This window comes from Cephus cinctus, unplaced genomic scaffold, assembly GCF_000341935.2.
Source record: "Cephus cinctus unplaced genomic scaffold, Ccin1 Ccin1_scaffold0007, whole genome shotgun sequence".
NCBI lineage: Eukaryota > Metazoa > Arthropoda > Insecta > Hymenoptera > Cephidae > Cephus > Cephus cinctus.
This window is the reverse complement of record NW_014332758.1, coordinates 419473-441597: the sequence shown is the minus strand read 5'-3', so window position 1 is coordinate 441597 and position 22125 is coordinate 419473. Positions and strand designations below refer to the sequence as shown.

The 22125-nt window shown below is 37.7% G+C and overlaps 1 protein-coding gene and 1 long non-coding RNA gene across 3 annotated transcripts in view; one reads left to right on the top strand and one right to left on the bottom strand.

Annotated features, from left to right (window-relative positions):
* The window catches only part of LOC107268088 (trace amine-associated receptor 9), a 52146-nt gene extending 31793 nt beyond the window's left edge, over positions 1 to 20353 (top strand). The window contains exons 6-10 of one of the 2 annotated variants that reach the window (XM_025084402.1): positions 3660 to 3814; positions 4125 to 4272; positions 14439 to 14693; positions 16703 to 16802; positions 17190 to 20353. In XM_025084402.1, coding sequence (XP_024940170.1) covers positions 3660 to 3814; positions 4125 to 4272; positions 14439 to 14693; positions 16703 to 16802; positions 17190 to 17317 — 786 coding nt within the window. In that variant the 3' untranslated portion in view covers positions 17318 to 20353. The remainder of the gene's footprint in view (positions 1 to 3659; positions 3815 to 4124; positions 4273 to 14438; positions 14694 to 16702; positions 16803 to 17189) is intronic. The other variant, XM_025084428.1, reaches the window with a different exon arrangement.
* Positions 4902 to 14538, bottom strand: LOC112494273. Its single transcript, XR_003059531.1, has 3 exons — positions 14282 to 14538; positions 6586 to 6719; positions 4902 to 5375 (listed from the first exon to the last, which is right to left on the bottom strand). It is a non-coding gene; the product is annotated as an uncharacterized LOC112494273 (long non-coding RNA).
* Positions 20354 to 22125: the final 1772 nt, after the last annotated feature.

Below are 22125 nucleotides of genomic sequence, written 5' to 3'. Positions count from 1 at the left end.
AATGTCGCACTTTAAATAGAATAAATGAACATGTTTTATTTTTTCAAAGGTGTGCCCGCAGACATCGAAAGTTCGACATATTGTTTCAGAACTATAATTTTCGTTACTCGATCGATCAATGCAGTAATCTCGATGCAGAAATTGGCGATCGCTCCACTCTATGTGAAAAAAGACTCTAACCTCGAATGGACGTCACAATTTCACTAATGTGTATCATTCATGATATGTCATTAAAAATATATCTCGTAAACTAAGCTCGTTTTCAATTGACATTCCGATACTGTGAATTGAGCTTCTCCCATTGGAAGCACCAATATTAAGTCTAACCGAAAGTTTATCAGAATCATGAGAATTATTGTTAAGAATATATCCTCTAAATTAATTAAATAAAATTAAATATAGAAATGAGATAAAACGTCAGAATAACGCTAGACCGAACCCGTGACTACAGTACATAACTATATACATATTTATGTACTTCTTATAGTTTCTATATTATTTATTAATAACCTACAAATTCAAGTATACGTAATTATGATTGTAAATTCAATGACATTTTGTCTTGAATTCATGAAGGAAACCTGTCGAAAATGTTACGGGGAGCTTTTAGGGGAGTTTTACAATCAACCCTTAGATTCTCGAGTACATATCGAGTTTTTCATTAGCTATCCTGATCAGCGCCTAGACAAAGGAAAGTAAAATTGTGCAGGACCTTCTCGTGCTCCCCTCTCCATAAATGCCTGCCGAAAGTTATTACACGCTACCTATTGATCAACTACTTCGACCCTCTGAACGTAGGCGGATCAATTTAAAATTGTACAATCGAAATGTGGTCTAAGGCTAATGAATGAAGTCACGTAAAAAAAATCGTGGGCGGTGTAGTGTAATGGTGATTTAATGCTGCGGCTTTGATTGGACAGTGATTGGCCCATAGGAGGCTGGCTGACTAGTCGTTAAATCGAGAAAAACCAGTAGTCTCATAGATAAAGCTCTCGAGACAAAAAGAGCGTTCTAATGAATTGCTGACTCGTCCCTTCCATTCTCTGTAATTTTCAGACTATCGAATTCGCTTCCTCCGTTTCTCCATTCGTTACAAAATTGAGCGTGTAGACTACACGATCTACTGTATTGTCGAGTTTTTCGTTTACTTGCTCTTTTTTGATCTTCTCTTTTTGTTTTTTTTTTTTAACGCAGCACTTCTTGCACGTCTGATCGATTCTCTCTGCTACGGGATTCCGAGTACTACTTACTTTTCCAACACGCCCGCTCGTAACTCACCTGCTTGTGTCTTGTACATCCGACCTTGCGAAAACAATAGGGTATACTCCCATTGGTATGTGTGGCCGCATCTCTTCCAAAGAAATAGCTATTTTGGCACATACTGTATCACGAAGACGTTTAAACGTTGCAGCTAAAAAAGCGCTGAATGTTTAGAGTTTAATGAAGTATTTACCAATACGTATCTAACTGTATAACGTTTTAAAGTATTTCGGTATCAACTTACACGATTTTTCATTCCACAATTTCATTTTTGTTCGTTTCTATAGAAAAAATTTATTTGATCACTGTAGAATTTATATCCTATAAAAGTACATCAAACACATTTCAAATGTTCAAGGATATAAGGGATAAAGGGATTTGAGAATATTTCAAAAACCTTGACTATTCCTTGTTGCCTTTGTTCACTCAGATAAACATGATATACAATTTTCAATCCTCTTTTACTACTCAGAATGATTTCAAATCTTTCGAAAATCCTATCGGTTTCATTATCATCAAGATCGTTTATGGGTGACCGTTAAAAGGAACGTTGATCGTTCATCGAAAGGATTTTTTTATACTTCAAATAAAAGAAAAAAAATTCAGCACAAACTGTCATACATTATTAAGTTACCATTGGAAATTGAATGAGGATAATAATAATTAGAAATTTTCATACACAGAATATCTGCAAGCTACTGATTAGACTATGCGGTTTACTCTGTTTCTGCTTCGCTTCCTCAGATATGCTTGCCGAAATGTTACCAGCTGCTGTTTCATGTATCTTCCACGGTAACTTCGACTCTCACAGCTTCTTTGGACCAAGCACTAATTCTCAAGTGATTAAATATCGAAATTAGGCCGATGAACTTTTATCGAAAGTGTCGTATAACTCTGAAAGTTTTCCGTGGTAGGGTTCCTTACAATATGCCCGTGAAATTCGTTTTTAACTTCAACAAAATATTCCGATGATGAAATTAAGTCGAAAATAGGGTAGGAAAGTCTGGGGAAATTTATAGACAAGAAACTGCGTTTCCTCGCTGCCCGTCAACGGCAAGCACGGTACATTTAGGCGCCATTATCTCGAGCTTAATTGCAAGGTAAATCACACAGTGGAAAGCCACCCTACAAATTTTCAGTAAGATGGACGCTTATGAATTAAAAGTAATTTTGCCAAATCGCAAGTCAGCATTACCACTTTACGCCATTCAAAATCTCATTTCTCATTTTTATACAAGATTCTTGTGTTTCCGTTGTAAGTATGCTCATAAACAAATCTTTAACGCAAAATTCCTTTTTTTTACAAGTCAAATTTTAGTTTGAATTTAAACTATTTCACTACCATACATTAGATACATATTACTAAAAATCATCCATACTTTATATGGTATCGATGATGAGATGAAGATGTGAGATGGAGGTGAAATCATCTGTAGCCAGCAAAGTCCCAAAGAGTGTATTGCCGTCCCGTTGGCGTCGAAACAAATCCCCGGACGTGTCCGTGGAAATCGGCGAGTTTGTTTTTTCAAATAAAAAAGCCAATCGAATTACATTGGATGACCAACATCCAGAAGTCGAATACAAAAAGGCCGAATCACGTCCCAGAAAGATAGCACGGCCAGTTCGTGGGCAATATACTGAACGATGGTCCAAAGATGAGTGGATCGCGTCCAGGAACGGTGGCTCCGAAATTGGAATATTTACTCGCTGGCTTGCGATACCGATAATAGATAGCTGATTTAGTTTAGTTCGTATCGTTATACATTCATACTATATGTATAGTTGTAAGGCAATATCTTGAGAATTTCTGTTTATATCGCATTACCACCCTGGGCGACGTACTGGTTCATATACAAGTCCTCGGTACCCTTTCAGAGGCTTAGAAAGAACATCTAATCCCGTTGATTCTCAACACGGGCTAATCCAACCGATAAAACCCAAAGTGCGATAAAACCTGTTGGAACTTATGACTCCTATTCACGAAACTGATAGAGAGGGTTCCTCGACAGCGGACGGTCCAGGGCAGCGTATTATCGCCGACCATAATGTCCCCATACAGTTTCCTATATCACCACAACGCACGAGCGTATCGTGAGATCATGACAATAACATAGTAAGTACGAGGAGTCGTTCTGTCTGCGAAACGGCCTTCGTAGAATGTCCACGCGGCCATAAAGCCGAAATGTTCTCTTGGACGGTCGTTTCTTTGGTTATGTCCAAAGAGGAGCGTGATGTCTCAAAAAGCTTTGGAGCCTCCTTGAAATTTGCATGCACCAAGATATTAGGATGTAGACTGTATATTTTATATTATGCTTGTTATGCAATTAGGATGATCGAATAAATGCTAGACGATATCGGTGAGTTTATGTATACATTGGTTTTTGTCTATGTTGACACAGTATTACATGCGGCAGGGTTGCGTCGCAGTGATGTCAACGACTTGGATAGCCAGCGTCGCCGTTTTCGGAGCGTTGGTTCTACCGAGGGGTGGCTACTATTTCAACGGATCTGGTCTTCTCGCCTGCGATCCCTTCTTCGCCAGAGCCTCCCTGAGGTATCGCATCATTTACTAGTATAGTAAGATCACCGAGTCGAGTGGATGTCGAGCATCGGGGCGCATTATGCCGGGAAGATAATTCCCTTTTTCTTGCGGCTCCGGCCAATGGCGTCTTTTTATCGATCTTTTTGACAGGACGCTATTCTCGTTGATCTTCCTTAAAGAAATGAGTAAGGAATTTTCTGGGCGGAAGGTCCGCGGGTTATTTACCTCCATCAGCCAGTATTCGCGCAGATGGCGCCACTGTCGCTCTTTGAAATTTACCCCTAACCACAAGGATAGTTAATTAAAGTTTTCCCCTTTTCAGGATACTCGCCTGCTGCTGCTTCTACTTTCCGACCACTATGGTACTGATGTACTGCTATGGATCAGCCTTCCATGTCAACAAGTTGCGTCTGAAGCGGGTTGTCTGCGTTAATACGCCGGAAGTCGTCAGCGGCGGTCACATCGAAAGGGTAAGTTTCGCTTGATAACTGATGATATTATAGTTTGCAGTTTAGTAAGAACGCACCCTTCTCTCTGACCTTGAGATACTTTCTACGAGTCTTTTGACCCAAACGCCACTTTCGGAAACTCATCCTTACACCCTGTCGAACTGATGCTCGTTATCGAAGCAATTTGCGAAACGTGACGTGTTTGCCGAAAATATTTTCACTCCCTTTGTCACATTCATATAATCATTCCTTGCAAACTCAAAACTACATGAAAGCTTAGTGTCCCTTATGCACGTGCAAGATTATTTTCATGAAAGAGGAATGGATAAAAATAATTAAATTTAAAGACACAATTTTCATGTTGATCTTTGCGAAATATGGTGGCAACGAAAAAATTTATAAACACGTGATATTAAAAGTGGACAATGGCAATTTATCATCGTTTAATGTTACGGATTGACTGTGTTACTCGGTTAAACATACGCAATGTTGAGTTCATTTCGAAATCTGAAGGAGGCTGTTGATACTGTCACATAATTTTTGGAATTATTTAAATCTCTAACAATCCGATCGAATTTATTGTATAGCTTTTTCAAAATATAGTCAGCAACTATATTCCATTTTCATAGTTGATTAATATAACCCTTATTTTAGGACGAATCAAGAGCTTGAAAAGAACGCATTAAGGTATTCCTTTCCTAGATATCCTTTTGATTTCTTTTCTTTGATTTCCTTATCAATATATAATTTTCGTAATTGTAAAATTAATATATAATAATAATCACTGCCACTAAATGAAGATTACATAAGTATTTTAAAAAGTATTCTTAACGCGTCCGTTCGATATTCGCATAATATTTCCGCAGTGGCAGAGGAGAAATGAAAAACGTTTACATGAAGTAATTTCCGCAATTTAATGCCTATACGTGCGATATTCCATTTTTACGAAAGAAATTTACCTTCTGGTCACGGCGTTCATCATGGACTTACGTAACAGCATTTTTGCAAAGGAATTTTTCCAGCGAAGATCGTCGAGGCTTCCCGTTGATCACGAGACGATAATACTGAGGCATATTCCCTGAGTGGCGAGTTTGGAGGGATGTTTCGCAAACTTCTAGTACTCCCTGGAATTTTGGCGTAACAATATATTTAGGCAGGGCAAACGAACCGTATGTTATGTGTAGTTTATAACTATTCGTGAAAGCACCCATTCACCAATAACGATGCCTTACTCTTGGCAAATTGTAAAGGAAACTTCCCCATGCGGTGCGATTCACGAAAAAAGATTGAGAATTTAGGAGCACTAGGATCTTGGAATACTTTTCATCGTCGATTAGTGTAGCGGCGACAAAAAAAAATGAAAAAAAAATCGTCACGGACCTCTTAGCGGCCAACTTTAAGGGAGATAGAGTCTTCTCCAGCTGGATGAATTCACGGTATGAATCCTTAGCGTGAATTCTAGGTGAATTCACTTCTCCCTCGAGACAGCTCGCATAGTCATTCAATGCCTCCCTCGCTTTTACGATTTTTTTCCATTTCTCGAAGCTCAGCCAACTCCGCGACGGAGATTTCGAGAGATTATTTAATCCATAACCTAAACGAGAGAAAGTGACTACTTTGACTGGCCAAGATAAAAAAAAAGGAGGGCAAACGTAAAAAAAATTACAAAATTGAAAGGAATAATGAGAAAGAAGAATAAAAACCTCTTGCCTAGAAGCCTGATTAATATAATAGTTAGATTATACAGTATGAGCTTGTAAAATATGATATTTTTTTAAATCTGCAGAATGGAAATCATTTAAATGAAGAATAAAGTGAAACCAGATTATTACATAAATTTTGGGTCGCATTTGACTCAGCTCGAATGCTTTAATTTGATAAAGGCATATTTGCTTTCTGTGAAGTACGAATGCTCGTCGGAGTACTACATAAGTTAATTACAATAAACAATGCAATTAGGAGACATGCAGCCTGTCCTCAAAGGGAACAATGTTATGAGCAAATATATCAAGTAAGATCCATGCTCTGTACACATAAAAGATTTCCTTAAAATTGCTATATTCTGAAAATCGAACTTCCACGAATTCTAGATGATAGGTATATTGACGAAAATAATGAAACGCGATATCGCGCGCATTATTATTCATTCCTTTTTCAGGAAATGATAAACTGTCCACTGCCTTCTCATGATATATTAACGTTCGACATATAGGAAAGCAACTGGCGGACTAAATAAATCAATGCAGAGATTAATTCGTACGAAAGCAACAAAAAAAGAGCTTCAAATGTGTTCTTCATCATTTCATAAATATTACATCCTAAATTGAGACTAACCTGAGAGGAAAGTATGAAGCAACTGCACGAACAGGGTATTCAATACTTGATCAATGTTTCCAGGACCAAAGCGACTTTCCTTATGATAAAGGCTCCCATTCAACGATTTCCGCTATCTTGGAGATTGGACCAATCTGTGGACAAACATCCAGAAAGAGATCAATTGTCGCTTCCTAAACGAACTTGCGTTTGTACTTACTTGTTAGCAATTGAAATCGCAACAATCGTCAGCAATTAACTAACTGCTTTGAGGTGCTGAAGATATTGTGCTATGGGATTGTATTATGAAGCTTAATCGAGCCGGAAAGATTGTACGAAAGGACTTAGAGAGATACGTAAAAAGTCACTGGAGATACTAAGAAATTCGCAAACGATCAACAGTTTATTATCTCGAATATTTAAAGTATACACTCAGGGCTAATTACGTTTCAGAACGATTTGAGGAAAATTTTCTATGGAATTTTTATATTTCAATTGTTGTGACGTCACAACGATGAAAACATTTCACACGAGTAACTGATTACACGAGTGTCACGGAAAAATTTTAAGAAAAAGAAAACCATGTACATCAGTAAGTTGCATTTTCTTCCGTAAGGATCGCTCGAGATGCAAGATAGCGCGACCCAGTTTTAACAAAGAGCTAATAATATTTTCTTACGCTCCGCTTGGAAATCACATTTGTCTCAACATTAGCCAGATCTCTTTGTGAACGGAGCAAAGCGGTTCCCCTTGTTCTCATATTTATGACCCGGATACCCATTGAATATTTGCGTCGTTGGTTTACTAGAGAAAAAATTTGAAAGCCTCTGGCGTTGCAACTTCCGATTTTTCGATAAGCGCGGAATGCCGGCATAACATTCTGCAAAATTCTGAGCGGTCGAGCGAATTACGGATTAGATTTATGCGACTACAAATATATCAGGCTGACTTTACTGATCCGTGAGTAGAAGCGATGTCAGAGATGAGCGTTGAGAGCGAGGGGTGAAAAAGATTTTTGTAGAATGCTAGAGGAAGTTAACCCATTTTATTTAACGTCTAGCTTCAGGACGATTGATCATTTTTCTTATCGCTGCCAGAAGGAAAACGGATATCGATGTTGGTATGATTGGTTTGGGAAAATTGGGAAATGAGATACTAAGAAAGGAAATCAAAACTAATATTTCTGGAAGACAGATTATCTCATATTTTATTATCATCCGCACATATATAAATATATACACATAACGTAATTACCATACCACTGTAAAATGAGTGTGCATCCATTTTTGAATTTTCACAAAATCCAATAGGATGATTTAATGCTTCTGATAATTCGTGGCGGAAGTGCTGTTTGTACTTCCGCAACCGTCATTAATTCCGTTTGTTCCGCCAATTCCAAACGGTCCGTGTAAAATGGGAACAAAGCCGGAAAAAGTGTCGAGCGGAGACACAAGTCACAATCGGGTAGATTCAGTTCGTTTACACATTGACCAGCCCAACCAATAGTGTCATATTCCTTTACCACGAGGACTAGCCTTTGAGTGCATTTAACGTTAATTCTCACCAGCAACATTTATCGGCCACTTCGAGAAGCAGTTAGAGAATTCTCATTCGTGTTTCTATTTCTCTTTTTTTTCACTCATAAAATCTGGATGATCTTGTTATGACATCTTTCCCACCATTATAATGAGCTCGTAATGTACGGTGGAGCGTTTAACCGAGCAAGAGTGCATTAACCGGAAAATGGCTAACCGGGGATCTGGTGCATCCCTTGTCGCTTTGCACTTAACCCACTTCCGGTGAAATTCTTACGTAGTAAGAAATACGAGGTGGGTACGGGTCAGAAAGAAAAGAAATGGACTAACGACGCGAAGACACACTCACTCGATTATCGTAAGACGTTCGACCGATGATAAAAATGGCTTCTCCTTCCAAAGACTTTTACTGCACCTCCACGTAGTTGGTACATGACCTCTCGTGACCTCAGGAATCTTCAACAGCAACCAGTAGTATATCCGGCCGTACAGCTAAAGCATTTCAACTTGATAGCAACCAGAATAATTCGCCACGTTCGACTCTTCTAGGGACTTTGTTGGAGACACTTGTGGAAGAGCAATCGACAAGCGGAGGAAGGAGACGAACGAAATGGCGAAACTCGAGATCAACAGAGGACGGAGGAGCTTCTAGGGTAGCAGGAGAGAAAAGTGGAAGAGTGGAAAACTAGAAGAGTGCATGTACGAGCGAGAATGGCCGAACAACTCGAAAGCTCGAGAGTGGCTTCGTTCTTTTGTCTTTGCCGTAACGAGCGCCTGGCCCGACGGGAATTGATTCGAAGCGGAAGCATCCCTTCCCCCCTTTTTCGTATTTCTATTCTTCATCCTCCGCTACATACATTTTATCTTTCGTTCTCTTAACTTCCAACACGAGACAGGCTCGGAATACAGGGAGGCCCTACGACTTCGCTGAGGAATTAGCGACGGCCGCATAAGCCATGAAAATGGATTTTAATTTGAACACGTTGAACGTTCTGCTCACGTTGCTTTACTGCTGCAGATGCAATTAACCATTTGAAATCGTGTCCTCGTTAGCGTTATAATGATTGACAATCGTATTTTTTCACGTTTCTCCGTACGTACCTACCTACTTCTCTAACGAATCACCTTAACATTTCCTACATCAGGTAATACTGCGATCTGTCAAAGTTTTGACAGGCGGTATTCAATCCGTTTTCGGTGGTATTATTTCAATTTTAATCCAACGGTTTAAATTACAATCCCTTGGATTAAAACTGTTTCTAATTTATTAAATGGTTATCACCGACTCGAGGATTATCTTGAAATTTTGAGTTTCCCACAATTTATCGCGTTCCCTCTTGGACATTGTAATAAAATTGTAATATACGTATGGTCAAAATTCGTTAATGTTATTACACTATTTTTTTTTCAAAAACCTGATGCATAATAGAAAACGTCGCAGACAGCTTATTTATACGAAAGTCTCCCATAATACCGATGTGCCCTCATGTACTCCGATGTAGGTCAACGGCGTAGGAATGTCTTCTGAAGATATCTTCGAGATCTTGCTATGTTCTGCAAAGGTACAAGACTCTCCAGGAAATAGAAAGAGAAAAAGTCTAATTATTAATAAAGGTCATCGAGGTATGGAGATTTACAAGATTTTTCTTAAAGACTCGATACGATTGACAGAAACTTACACGAGGGCTAGTACCTATTCCAACCTTCCATTAAAGGGTCTTCTTAATAAACAGTGAATAATCCTCATACGTGCGTGGATAAGTGCACCCTTAATATTTCTAGCGTATAATGCCGTAACTCTGTTAATACGTAAATTGTTAATATGAGAAAAAATCTACATAATTAAAAAAACAGTTTTATAAAAACAATAGAATCATTTTAATTTATCGTAATTAATAAATTTATGTATATTTATTTTGTATTACGGTTTTAAAGCCCCAAGCATTCGAGAACCATCGAAAAGCTTCGTCCGAAGGCTCATTGATTCGGAAGCTGGAAGCATTCGTCAAACGCCTATTCAATATCGAGTAAATTGTTGAGAGAATTATCCAGGGAATATAACAGCAGCCACCCTCGGCCTGGTAACATTTCTCACATTCGTGAAGTACATTTCCATTCTTCTTACTGGCCAATATATCTATACATAAGTATACCAATATAAGTGTATATATATGTATTTGTGCTTGCGTATCCGAGGAATTGTTATATTCGTCAAGTTATTGGATTGCGGGGGTTCCATAGAGCCATCGACGGTTTTCTCGAAGCGAACTTGATGGCGGTAGGGATAAAAGGAGATGAGTTCCTTTGCGTAGATGGGGGCGACGGTGAATCCAAATGATGGTCTGAAACGAGAAAACTGTGTGGGAATCAGGAAGGCAGCGTCGCGGCGCTAGGGCAGTCGAACGAAGACGGAAAAGATGCGAGAGGGATAGGGGGTATCTTGTGATCAATATGGCAATAGCATTGACACATATTCTCGCTTAGCAACGTGAAAGAAGTCAATATGAGATGTTTAATAACCATAGCTAGTAAACAAGGAAGTTCAGTATAACGCAAAACATCAAAGCTAACAGTTTTACCATGAAGAATTACGATCTTTCCAACGATGCGGTCACATTTTATTCATCGTTACAAAAAAAAAATAATTTCGTAATGCGGAATTTTCAAAATTAAAGTGCCTGACATTTTATGTGATCATATTTGTTTTTTTGAAGTTTCAGCCCGATTTGATAAGCGGGTCACTTACAATTTTGTGTACGAAGCACATGAGGACATGACACTAAGTTTTACGAGCTTACCGTATGCATTGCCTTGAAACCGGAAATGCCGAGCATCCACAAATGTTCCATCTACATCCGGAACACTGTATCTCCTATAAATTGAGCTCCAATCGGTTTAACCGTTTGTTTGGAATTTTGCCCAAAAAATGTTGCGTGCGTGCAAGCAGACACACACATACGCAATTTTTTATGGCGAATACGTAAGACACTCCCATGCAGTCATGCGTAAATAATAAACCATAAAGATTTCTCATACTGCTTACTTTATTTACGTAAATAATTTTTGTAAAGTTTCCCCATAAGCACGCCAAGTTATATCATATTGCTAGACGGTTGTTTTTCTATGGCCGAAAGTATCTTCTAGTCGTCCATTTCCGACGGCCATATTGAGTGAAAATTTATGTAATTTCCTGCTCGTACCTCGTGCGAGGGTGGAATATGTATTAAAGATATAGTCATGAGGAGGAGGTGAGAATCAGGATCAGTGCGATTCTACAGGAGGAAGATTGCCTTATCCGGGATTATCCTTCCCATTCTGATCTTTTCTTCGAGCGAAAAGTAAAAATGAAAAGCAAAAGATTTCTCATGTCAGAGAAGACAGAGCTACGCGTATAAGAACTGTGGGGGCGATGGGAAATTGAATAGTTTGACGATTAAAATGAATGAGGATTTGAAACAAAGAAACATGCTAGGTTATTGAATAACGAGCAGTGCGCTATTTTCTTTTCTTCACGGAGGAGAAATGCATTCGGTATAAAGGAAGAAGAAGAAGACGAATGATAAAATCGAAAAACACATGAATTCGGAGACGATTCCCCAATAAGAAAATGCCATGGGTGGGGATGGTGAACTAAAAACGAACACCAAGATGAGTGTCGATTGGGGAGAAATAAAATCGAATAAAACTGTCCCCTGGTACCACTGCGAATGGGATAATGGCAAAAAGGATAATAACGTGAGACCCGTTGTCGAGTGATAACGAGAATTCTGTAAAATCCATACGACTCATCTAATAAACTCAACTGCTCTCTGTATATGCGTGTTCCTCAATCAAGATAAATTGTGCTTTCGATAAAAATTGTACATCTTCAAATTATTTTTAGTGTTCTTTGAATTTGTTTATGTTGACAAATCCTAGTTACGGTTTTGGTGTACTTTGCAGAATTCATATATTAATTGATATTTTCAACAATAACGAGGAAGAAGGTATAATTATAAAATTCTATGTCGCATTGAAATTGAAATCGATTAATACTGATGAAAGTCACGCTATATTTGCTTACGTCTAATTTGCACGCATGGTGAATTGGTGATATTTTAAAAATTTGTTTCTGTAAGCGTTTTATACATTTCTTAAAGAAATATGTTTCGAAATTAACTGATTTGAGCAATATATAACGATGTTCCCAAAATTGTCAGTTCATGTCGCTTACCCCGAAATTAAATAAAACACTTTCTAAAATACATATATCAATACTCTTTATTTCAAGTGGGATATTCAAAAACGTCACACAAGCGGTCCTCATAAATACGAATATTCAAAAATTAACTCACAGATAGCCCACTCCGCTTAAATTCTTAATCCTTGAAGAGATACGTAGCATAGAAGAGATAAGGGTCCTACCGAATCCCTGTACGCTTTTTAGGGTTAAATATATCCATAAACCACTCAACTGACCATTATCTCTACCGAAGATAATACAGCGCAGATTATTTACGTGTAAGATTTAATACCGTACTTTGGATATAAAGGTTATTTACTCTAAAATATAAACGTAAACTTTAGATTTATATGAAAAAAATTGTCTTTATTTATTCTCATATCAAGCAGGATTTCATATGTTGAATGCCAGCAATCAATGCAGGTCGAATACATTGACGGTATTTGAAAAAACTGACAAAGAAACGCATCTGGATTCAATACATTGACCATGCGGAGCTCGTTTTTCTGTATACTTTTTAGTCAGCCATGATATTTTTTTTTTCCTTTCTACAGCAATTATTTCAAAGCCAAATATACTCGAGCACGCGTACGACTCCTCTGTCTTTTCCCTTGTGAATAAAAGAGACACAACAGAGCATAAAATTATTTTTTCCATAAAAGAAAATAACACAAATGATTTTCCTCTTATTAACTTTTCCTGATCACGAAGAACTGGGCCATTACTCTTAGTTAATGTAAATGCAAAACCAACGAGACCATCACTTTTTTTATTTCCTCGTTCTTCATTCCTGTTGCCTTTGTTGTAAAACTTTATGATTTTTCATTTTAATTATTTTTTATTCCTCGATCGATATTCGTGTAGTTCTGGCTACACGAGTCAGTACAATCCTCTGAGATTATTTTATAGTTTTATTATAGAAGTGAATGAGTAGATACACTTGTACAAAAGCCGATTTACGGATCGAATTTAAAATCCGATAGTTTAGCTGAAATAAAGTCGATCGAACACGAGCATAAAATTCATAGAAAATGGGCAAGTTTCTACGATATATAAAATTGAAATTTCGAAGATGCACACGGATTTCACGTGCTGTATTTCTATACAATTCAATGACTGACTCGTTCGCACGCTCTTACATTTGTCGTGCCCCCTCGCCGGGCCGTGCCTCACACATACCAGTACACCACCGGATTTTTGCTTGTCTAATTTATTGGATTTGATTTAATATTTTTGCTTGTTTATTTTTTATGAAATGGCTACACTTTTAATACTTGGCGTAACCGTTTTGTTTTGAAAAAACATTTTTGGTGTTATATACATAACACAAATCCAACGTCGCGCAAGTTCGGACTATAAATCTCAGCATGCTAATGTCGGCACAGCAATTTGTCTTGCGCGTTGCCCCACCGTGGTATAACCTCGTATGCTAATGGCTTATTTTCATATTTCAATTCTGAATAAATGTTTTTCTGTCGCATATTCCATTCTATTTCTATCAGAACAATAATTCTCCGTTTATACATCATTCCCTCGTATTCGTCACGTTCTTTGTCCCACTACCCTTTTTTCTTTTAAATGACACTCCACTTGTCATTTTATATGATCAATACGAATACTGTGAATTTTAAAGCATCTGCTGGAAATTTTCATATCCCTTACGTATATCAGTACAATCTTATATTTTATGTACAAAGTAAGCATGTCAGGCTTCCATGATAAGAAAATAATTGCATAAAATATCAGGAAGACGAGAAACATGTTTTCACAAGAGTCGTAAGTCCTTGTAGTATCCCTAGGATACTTTATGCACACTGCCCGTGAACGTTGATGCCTTTAGTCGTCCTGAACGTCGACGTAGACGTAGACGCGACGGCAAATGGCTGGATTCATAATCCTACTCTCCGAGATGCTTTGACGTTGACGGGCTTAACTCACAACATTAACCCCATTCACTAACCTGAGGCGCTGGCGATACAACTCGTGGGTGTAAATAGTTTTCCATCCAGTAGACTGCTTCTCAATTTGAGGTTAGGAGAACTTGCACCGGAAAACGCGAGCTACGAAGAATATAACTGAAAGCGATGCCAACTGGGAACGTTGATATTTGGTTACAGCTGGTGGCGCACGAGAGACGTCTGTCGACGTCAGCCTCGAGGACAATGGCGGCGATGAGCCTTGGTTTCATCGTGATGGTCACGCCATGGACAATTCAGGAAGTTGTGGCAGCCTGCACAGGAAGCAAGCCTCCGCCATTTCTCGACTTCCTCGCCACGTGGCTCGCTTTGTCCAATAGCTTTTGGAATCCCTTTCTCTACTGGCTGCTCAATAATCACTTCAGACGTATCTCCAGGGAGCTGCTTTACACGAAAGTATTAACCTTAGAATTGTATTAGAGGTATGAAAATACCCTAGGAAAGTTTTACCGAAAATTTTGATCTGAGATTGGTAAGGAAGGTAATACCCTGTACGGTATAGGGTAATATAGTGTTTTTTTAATGGCTTCGCATGCATACAATACTTTAAATACATCTAATTGCAATAAAATATGCATAAGTCGCTCTGTCATTATCTAATAAAGAAATTCATGGGGTTGGACAAGTTTTTTTACTGCAAGTAAAGCGAATGCGGGCGACTGATAGGTCGTAGGGTACAATTTCGGTCACAGCTCTTCTGACGGCTAGGCAGGTTGTTAAACATTTTATGCAAAAAATGTTTAGAGCATATCGGTACGTCAATGGTTAAAATGTTATACTATTGTTTTCTATAGTAAACAATCTGGCCTATGATTGAAACGAAAAGTTTCATGACGATGAAGTTATTGGTTTTAAGAAAGTTACAAGAGTTACAGGCTTTATTAAAAAGTTTGACCGACCTTTTCGAAGTGCTACAGAATTTAGAAAATTTTAATGGAACTCAACTTGGCCATACTTTTCTCTTAAGGCACTAAGTACTTTTCGTTTGAAATACAAGGCTCTGAGAAAATGTCATTAAAAGACTACCTCATATTTATATGTATGCTATGAAAGCGTTTCTTGCTAAATGTCTCTATGTATACGATATAAAGCGTACGTTTTACAAAGGTCTCGTTAGTGCCATTAGAAGGATTTCAGTTATTTGCTCAAAAGGTCGAAGTTCAAGTTTCTTACACAAATGATAATAATATTACATGACATTAGCGAGGAAGATAGCTGTGGTATTTATAACATTTTATCTATCTTGCAAAATGTAAAATATTGAAAATTCCAAATATCACGAATACTCTACATTATTTTGCAAATTCTTTTTCTCACTATTCCAGTAAATTCTGACTCAAAATCATCCTGAATTTACTTACCGAAGCTTATAGAAAAACAATAACAAAATATTTTTTACTTTTGATGCCTTGAAAGGCACGCTTAGGTAACATTGTAGCTTTGCGTAGTAATTTCTTTTTATAGATTTTAATGTATTTACTTCACACAGAATTAATTCGACAGTAAGAATGCACTTTATAAGGTTATGCTCATTTGCGTAAAAAGGTATAATGCTATAAAGGAATATTTCTAGAAAACAAGTAATAAAATGAGTAAATACTGATTTTACACTTTTCCTTTTTTCTCACTTTTTATTCAGGACTCTCTCCGTGTATACATATATCAGATTGATTTACTGTTAATGTGTAGAAATAACTGTAGATCACCGCATGTTTGTAGTCATGATTATATGTATACATATAGGGTGTCTCAGTTTAATTTACATGGACGAATAACTCTGAAATAAGTAGAGATGGAAAAATGTGTTTCATACAACATTTATACGTAATTGAATCTGGCGTTGAAAATGTGCAAATCCATTAATTATTGTTCTAGCTAAAAATAACGAGCGGTATATGGTAAACCAACTTGAATACAAATGTTTGATTCGTCTCGATGCCATCAACATATTGATACTCACAAAGTGAGCTTTGTTGCTGAAAAACGAAATTGGTTATTCTTTAAAAAAGAATTGGCAAGTTAAAATCCTCTAAAACGACTTGATCGACGAATGAACGAATATCAGCATTATTTTGCCGTTGCGAAACGGAAAAAGTTTCGTATGAAAAAATTTGTCCATCTCTACTTATTTCAGACTTATCTGTCTATTAGATATTAATTTCGGTTACCCTGTATATATATACTTTTTCGTTTGAATTTTACACCCCATGAATCTCTACGAGATCTTTATAGATCGTAGGTCCATAACATGTAATAATTACAGTGATTTCCGTTTATTGCCCATATCACAGTATCTTTATCACCGACTTTACTGTCGTGTGAGGATATTGAAAATATAGCCACCATAAACAGTCCTTATCGCACTCGAGCAAAACGAGCTGATTGTTTCCTGCGATTGATTTCAGATTCTCTGCCGCCCTAAACCATTGGGTCCTAAGCAACATTGTTGCGCGACCAGCACAGGCGGATTGGATGTGTGCAGTATCGGCGGATTAGACTTATCAGGTAAAATACGTGTAGAACATTTTCAGATAAGAACACGGGTAAAGGACCGATTCTTGCAGTAAACTTTTTACACGGAAAAACTATATGCATGCGAATCATGCTCTTTCGTTTCTATACAACCCGCAGTAGAGGATCTTTGTAAAATACTTTTACCTGGAGCAAATCGTGTACATTGTAGCCTGTAATAAAAAAACATTGAAAAAAAGGAATTCAAAAATTATATTTTACGATCCATATCTATAGTTCGTATACATATGAAACGCGGCACGTAAAATGTCTCGCGTTGACTTTAACATAATTTCCATAAAATTGCCTTTGAATGAACGATCCATTATGAACAGATTTTAATTCATACTGAGCGCGAAATCGTACTTTTCTCCTTTATAGGTATGGAACGTTGCTCAATGGACAGATGTTCAATGGGGCGATGTTCGAGTCTTTCCCTGGCGAATACACCCCCGCCATTGCCCTGGGAAACTGGTCACGGGGGTTGTGGAGACTCGACGCTCACGTGAGGAAAGGACGCCGCCACGCAAACGGAGGACACGTCGTCCCCTGATCATGCTAGTTAGTATCGCGTGGCGGCAAGACATCAGCTGCCTTACAGGCAACAGGCACCTCATTCCTATCGGCAACATCCCCTGGAGGAAGCGGAACAATCCTTACTGCGGGACCTGGGTAGCGAGTACCTCGAAATCCGCGAAAAACGGCGCCTCGAGTACAATTGGGTTAAAAGCCTGCCGGATCTTCTTCGGGACGTCGACACTCTATGACTTTTGTTCTGCAGCGCAAGGGGACCAGGATGAATATCTGGAGCGAAGAATCACCGAGAGAATTCAATAAAACATCCATAGAGATTCTGCACTGTGACATTTCGTCACTGTATCTTGGGAAGATGGATGTTTCTCTAGTCTGTAACAATTAATCGTAATACTATGCGAATAGCAAACATTATACAGGAGTGAAACACTGCCCCTCGATAAGGCCTCTGTACTAACTATAGGAACTCATTGACTGTATAACTATTGAGTATTTAACTTCGATAAAAGGCGTATGATTACGTAGTAAATGACTTTGTATCTCATAATAAGTATAAGATCAATTTTTTCTATTAATGAAAGATCTACGTTCAAAGGTGTAAGTTGAAATGCGCGTAAATGACTACTGATCGATAATAGAAAATGTGTGCAGCGTTGAATAAATGAATTAAGGTAGTTATATTCTAAATTTCAAAGTTCAATATCTTTTTGATTCTTGGTACAAAATAATTCATATTGTACCGAGTTGCTTTTGTTCAATATAGACTTGATTGTCCGTTTAGATTTTTTACTAAGTTTGTAGTAAAAATAAAACTTGACAAATTTAAAGGTTATTGTTCATATTTAGATTAAATAATTATATTTATTATTATTATTATTATTATATTAATCAGAAGTTGCACGCGCATAAATAGTTGGGCAGAGTTGTTGTTTTTATTATATTATTTTTAAAGAAGTAACATATTGTTTTTAATTTAGTTTCAGATTTTTTTATTATAACATAAAAGCTCAATTTTCATTTTCAACTATAGACAAGAACTTGGTTACTATGGTTCGGACATAACTACTTTAACTCCACCACTAAGTAATTAACGTAATGAAATACATAGCGTCGTCTTCTATGCGCATGCGTGGAACTTTTAAATTTCAAAATATGATAACGACAAATCGATACTGCGAATCCGTATCTAATTCTTCTCAAGGGACCCGTCAGATATTTAACTTACATAGTTACGCGAATGAACGAGTAAAGCAACTATGTAGAAACAGCATGCGCTGCTCGTATATGTATATTCGCTTTTATGACACGGTACAAATAAGCATCAATAAAGTAGAAACTGCTGCAGGTATCATCGCGGTGCGATTTCACACTTGCACGTCCAAGCGCTTACAATTTTGCACGTTCGAACGACGACAAGTAAACCGTCCTGGCATTTGATAGGAAATTCCGCAATAATCCCAAACGATTAAAACACCTCGCAGATTATTCTCGTGGAACGTGATGGTGGATCGTACAATAATTTCATAGTTCTCTCGTTCATCATTATCTACCTCGGGCTCTTGTTCGTTATTATTATCCAGAATTCTGATTAATCCCGAAAAAAAAATCTGACAACCACGTTGTCTGGTTTCGTTTTTGTCACACCAGTCGAGCAGCGAATGCAGTTGAACTCGCTTGGGACGGCACTATGTGGGTTGTGAACAAAGAAACAAGAGAGGAAGAAAGGGTAGTACAGAATGGTGCAAGCGGGACCTATAACCTGAAATAATCGTAGAAAATCTTCAGCGAGCAGCCGAGCGCACCACAGTGTAAATGCGTAGCAACCTTTAAGTCGAGAAAAAAAAATATCGTAACTGCGTAATATGGTTTCAGCAAGTTTTTTCTCTATTTTCTCTCACTTGGTTATTGCAAGTTTCTTAATGAAAGTTAAAATCGATGCATAACAATACAAAGAATGAGGTATAAATGAAGCGTGAGAATAATCTAATGAAAATGGAAATCGTGTGCTCGAAAAGCTCTAAGGGTGTAGTTACTGAACTTTAATAATAAGTGGCACCCCTAATACAGATCATTTATAAGATTAATAAATTACTAAATAGGACGACTCCAAAGTGAGAGTGAATAGTTGTTGTCGCGTCGTATACTCTTAAGGCTACCTTCTGTAAACGTGAAACATAATGAGTCGCAGGTCTATGTAATGGAACAAGAATATATGATATACGAGGGTGGTGCGAGCAGTCGTCAATCACTCAGTGATAAAGTTAAGGGTAAACATTTTTCCATCGATAGAAAACACTATTTTCCCTTTTTATATATAAAATCTACTACGGAACATATGTTGTTTTTAATTTTTCTTAGATAGGAATAAGTAAGATGATATTGTGGCAAAACTACGACTACGGATAAATTGGATTTCTTCCTTCGCACCACCCGGCTCGAAGCAACAGGAATGCAATAAATAACGTAATATTTCCAATTTCGAAATTATGCTCGGATCCGTACCTTATACTCAAGGTATCGTACATTTGAAGGTTTAGCGTATTGCGTAACCATCTGTGCGATACAACTATACATACGTATAAAAGCGAACGTAGCGAAGCTTCTTGGAAACTGGAGGAATGAATTTGCTACAATCTACCCGTTCAGCCCGAATGGTTATAGCAGCTGTTTCGTACTACGCTGCCAAGGTTTAAAATTACTCTGTTATCGAATTGTAACGTTCACTAATAGCGTATGCTAAGTTAAACCGAATAACTTAATTAATACATTATAATGCTCATCTTTAAAGTGTGTATAAAGGCGTATGCGTGGATGTTTTAAATCGTGATGTAACGTCGAAGTTTGGGAAATGAAAAGCAATCGCAATGCGTTCGAAATAGCGAGAGATTTTAAGGTTACCTCGTAAAGTTACGTAATGGTTTTCCTTGTTCTCTCGAAATTTTCGTTGAAACGCGAACGAACACTGTTATCTATATCAGCGAACTTTGAAATAATAAACAACATTTTTTGAATATCAGTCTTTATGGATATCGACAAAACTTTAAAGTTTGGTTCATACGCGAAGATCGTCTTAACGCTTTGACTTACAATTACTTCCATCTAGCGGATGTAACGCGAAACTTGTCGAGACTCTACAAATCTAAGGATTGTACGAGTTGCTCGGACTCATTCGCTATAACGTTGGACGTATGATCGACAAAGGAATGCGGCGGCGTCGAGACGTCGCCTTGGTAAACAGCTTGGTAAGCTCCAGAACGTCACCAAATAAAGAATGTCTTCCGTCCATTTTCTTGCCACTTCCTCTGTAGAGACTTTCAACCTTCCCACCGTTCCTTTATTTCGAGTGCTTATATGTTTTTGACCAAGTTTTGGACTCTGTGCTTAATAGTTTATTATATTTTCTTTCTTCCGGATCTTATTTTCTGTAGCTATTGCGTTATGGATTTTCCAGTGACTTTTAAATCATTAAAAATTTCCCGATAGATCCCAACCAGACCGCAATGCATTCGTTCGCTTGAACGTGACCAACTTTGTCCCATTCCCACGCAATTCACTCTCATGTAGTCTAATTGTCAGATATTTTCAAGTAGAGTAACCCCTAACTTGAAACATGATTTCAGAAATGTTTCCAGAACCTGGCAGCAAGTATATCAAAGTTTTGATACTTGTAATCTGAATACGTTGGGGGTCACTTCTCATGTTCTCTTTCCACCTTCCATTTGCTGGGGTAAAACCACCCTTCTTCGAAATCGAAACCGGGGATGATGGATTCAGCTGGATAACGCAGTGGTCGGTCATTCTGGATAAACGAGGACATATATCACGTTCCCGGCACTGTTCGCGGAGTCGAGCAGAGTCCAACAACCATCACTGGTAGTCCGAGCCAAGGCGGACCGGAAGTGACGTTTCTGGCAAAGAGAAATCATTGGTGCGTAATCGGCGCTCGTTAACCGAGGCTATTCGTCTGTCGGACTAAAGTGCTCGTAAACACTGGCGCGTAAACACAACCGATACAGAGAATCTTACTTACGCTTGGTCGTTTTGTACAGCTGACTGAGAAATCACCCTGATGCATAATAGAGATATTCTGAAATGCGTGTTTATCCATGGAAAGAAGGTCGCGATTCGTAGAGCTTTGGACTAATGATTGGGAATACAGTTCAGGGAGCAGAGTCAGGCATGCTGGTTGTGACTATGCGATAGGATATAATGTATAAGGATATATGCTGATTAGCTTGAAATAAATTCAATTCTTTTCTTTATAATATGGAAGAGGATTTTATAAATATCTTTTCCGTGGATAGAAGAGGATATCATGCGTAATCCTGCTACTAAATCAGAAATACTGACAGATGAATATTCATTGTTATGGAATTTTTTTAATACAGCGACTACCGTTCAATGAATCATTATATTTTTTGTAACAATAATATTTTCACAGTATCTAATAAATATACGAGTCGCAATATAATTCAATCCACATACCAACTGAAATATCCCTGGCAATAACAAACTTAGAAAGATATCTAAGAGAACTCATATTGTAGATAACTTTGGGAGCTTCGTAAAAAAATCCACTGAAAGAAGAAGTCCAAGATATGTCTTCTGGGACACATATAAGGTAAAAAAATTGTTTGCTAATAGAAATAATTAAAAAAATATATAATTAAAGAAAGGTTATACCATCTTAAACTCAGCATAACGATTCTAACGTAAACCTTGTGAGAGCCATGAATGATAATGAAAGTTTATCAGATAAATGGCAAAGCGTGAAACACTAATC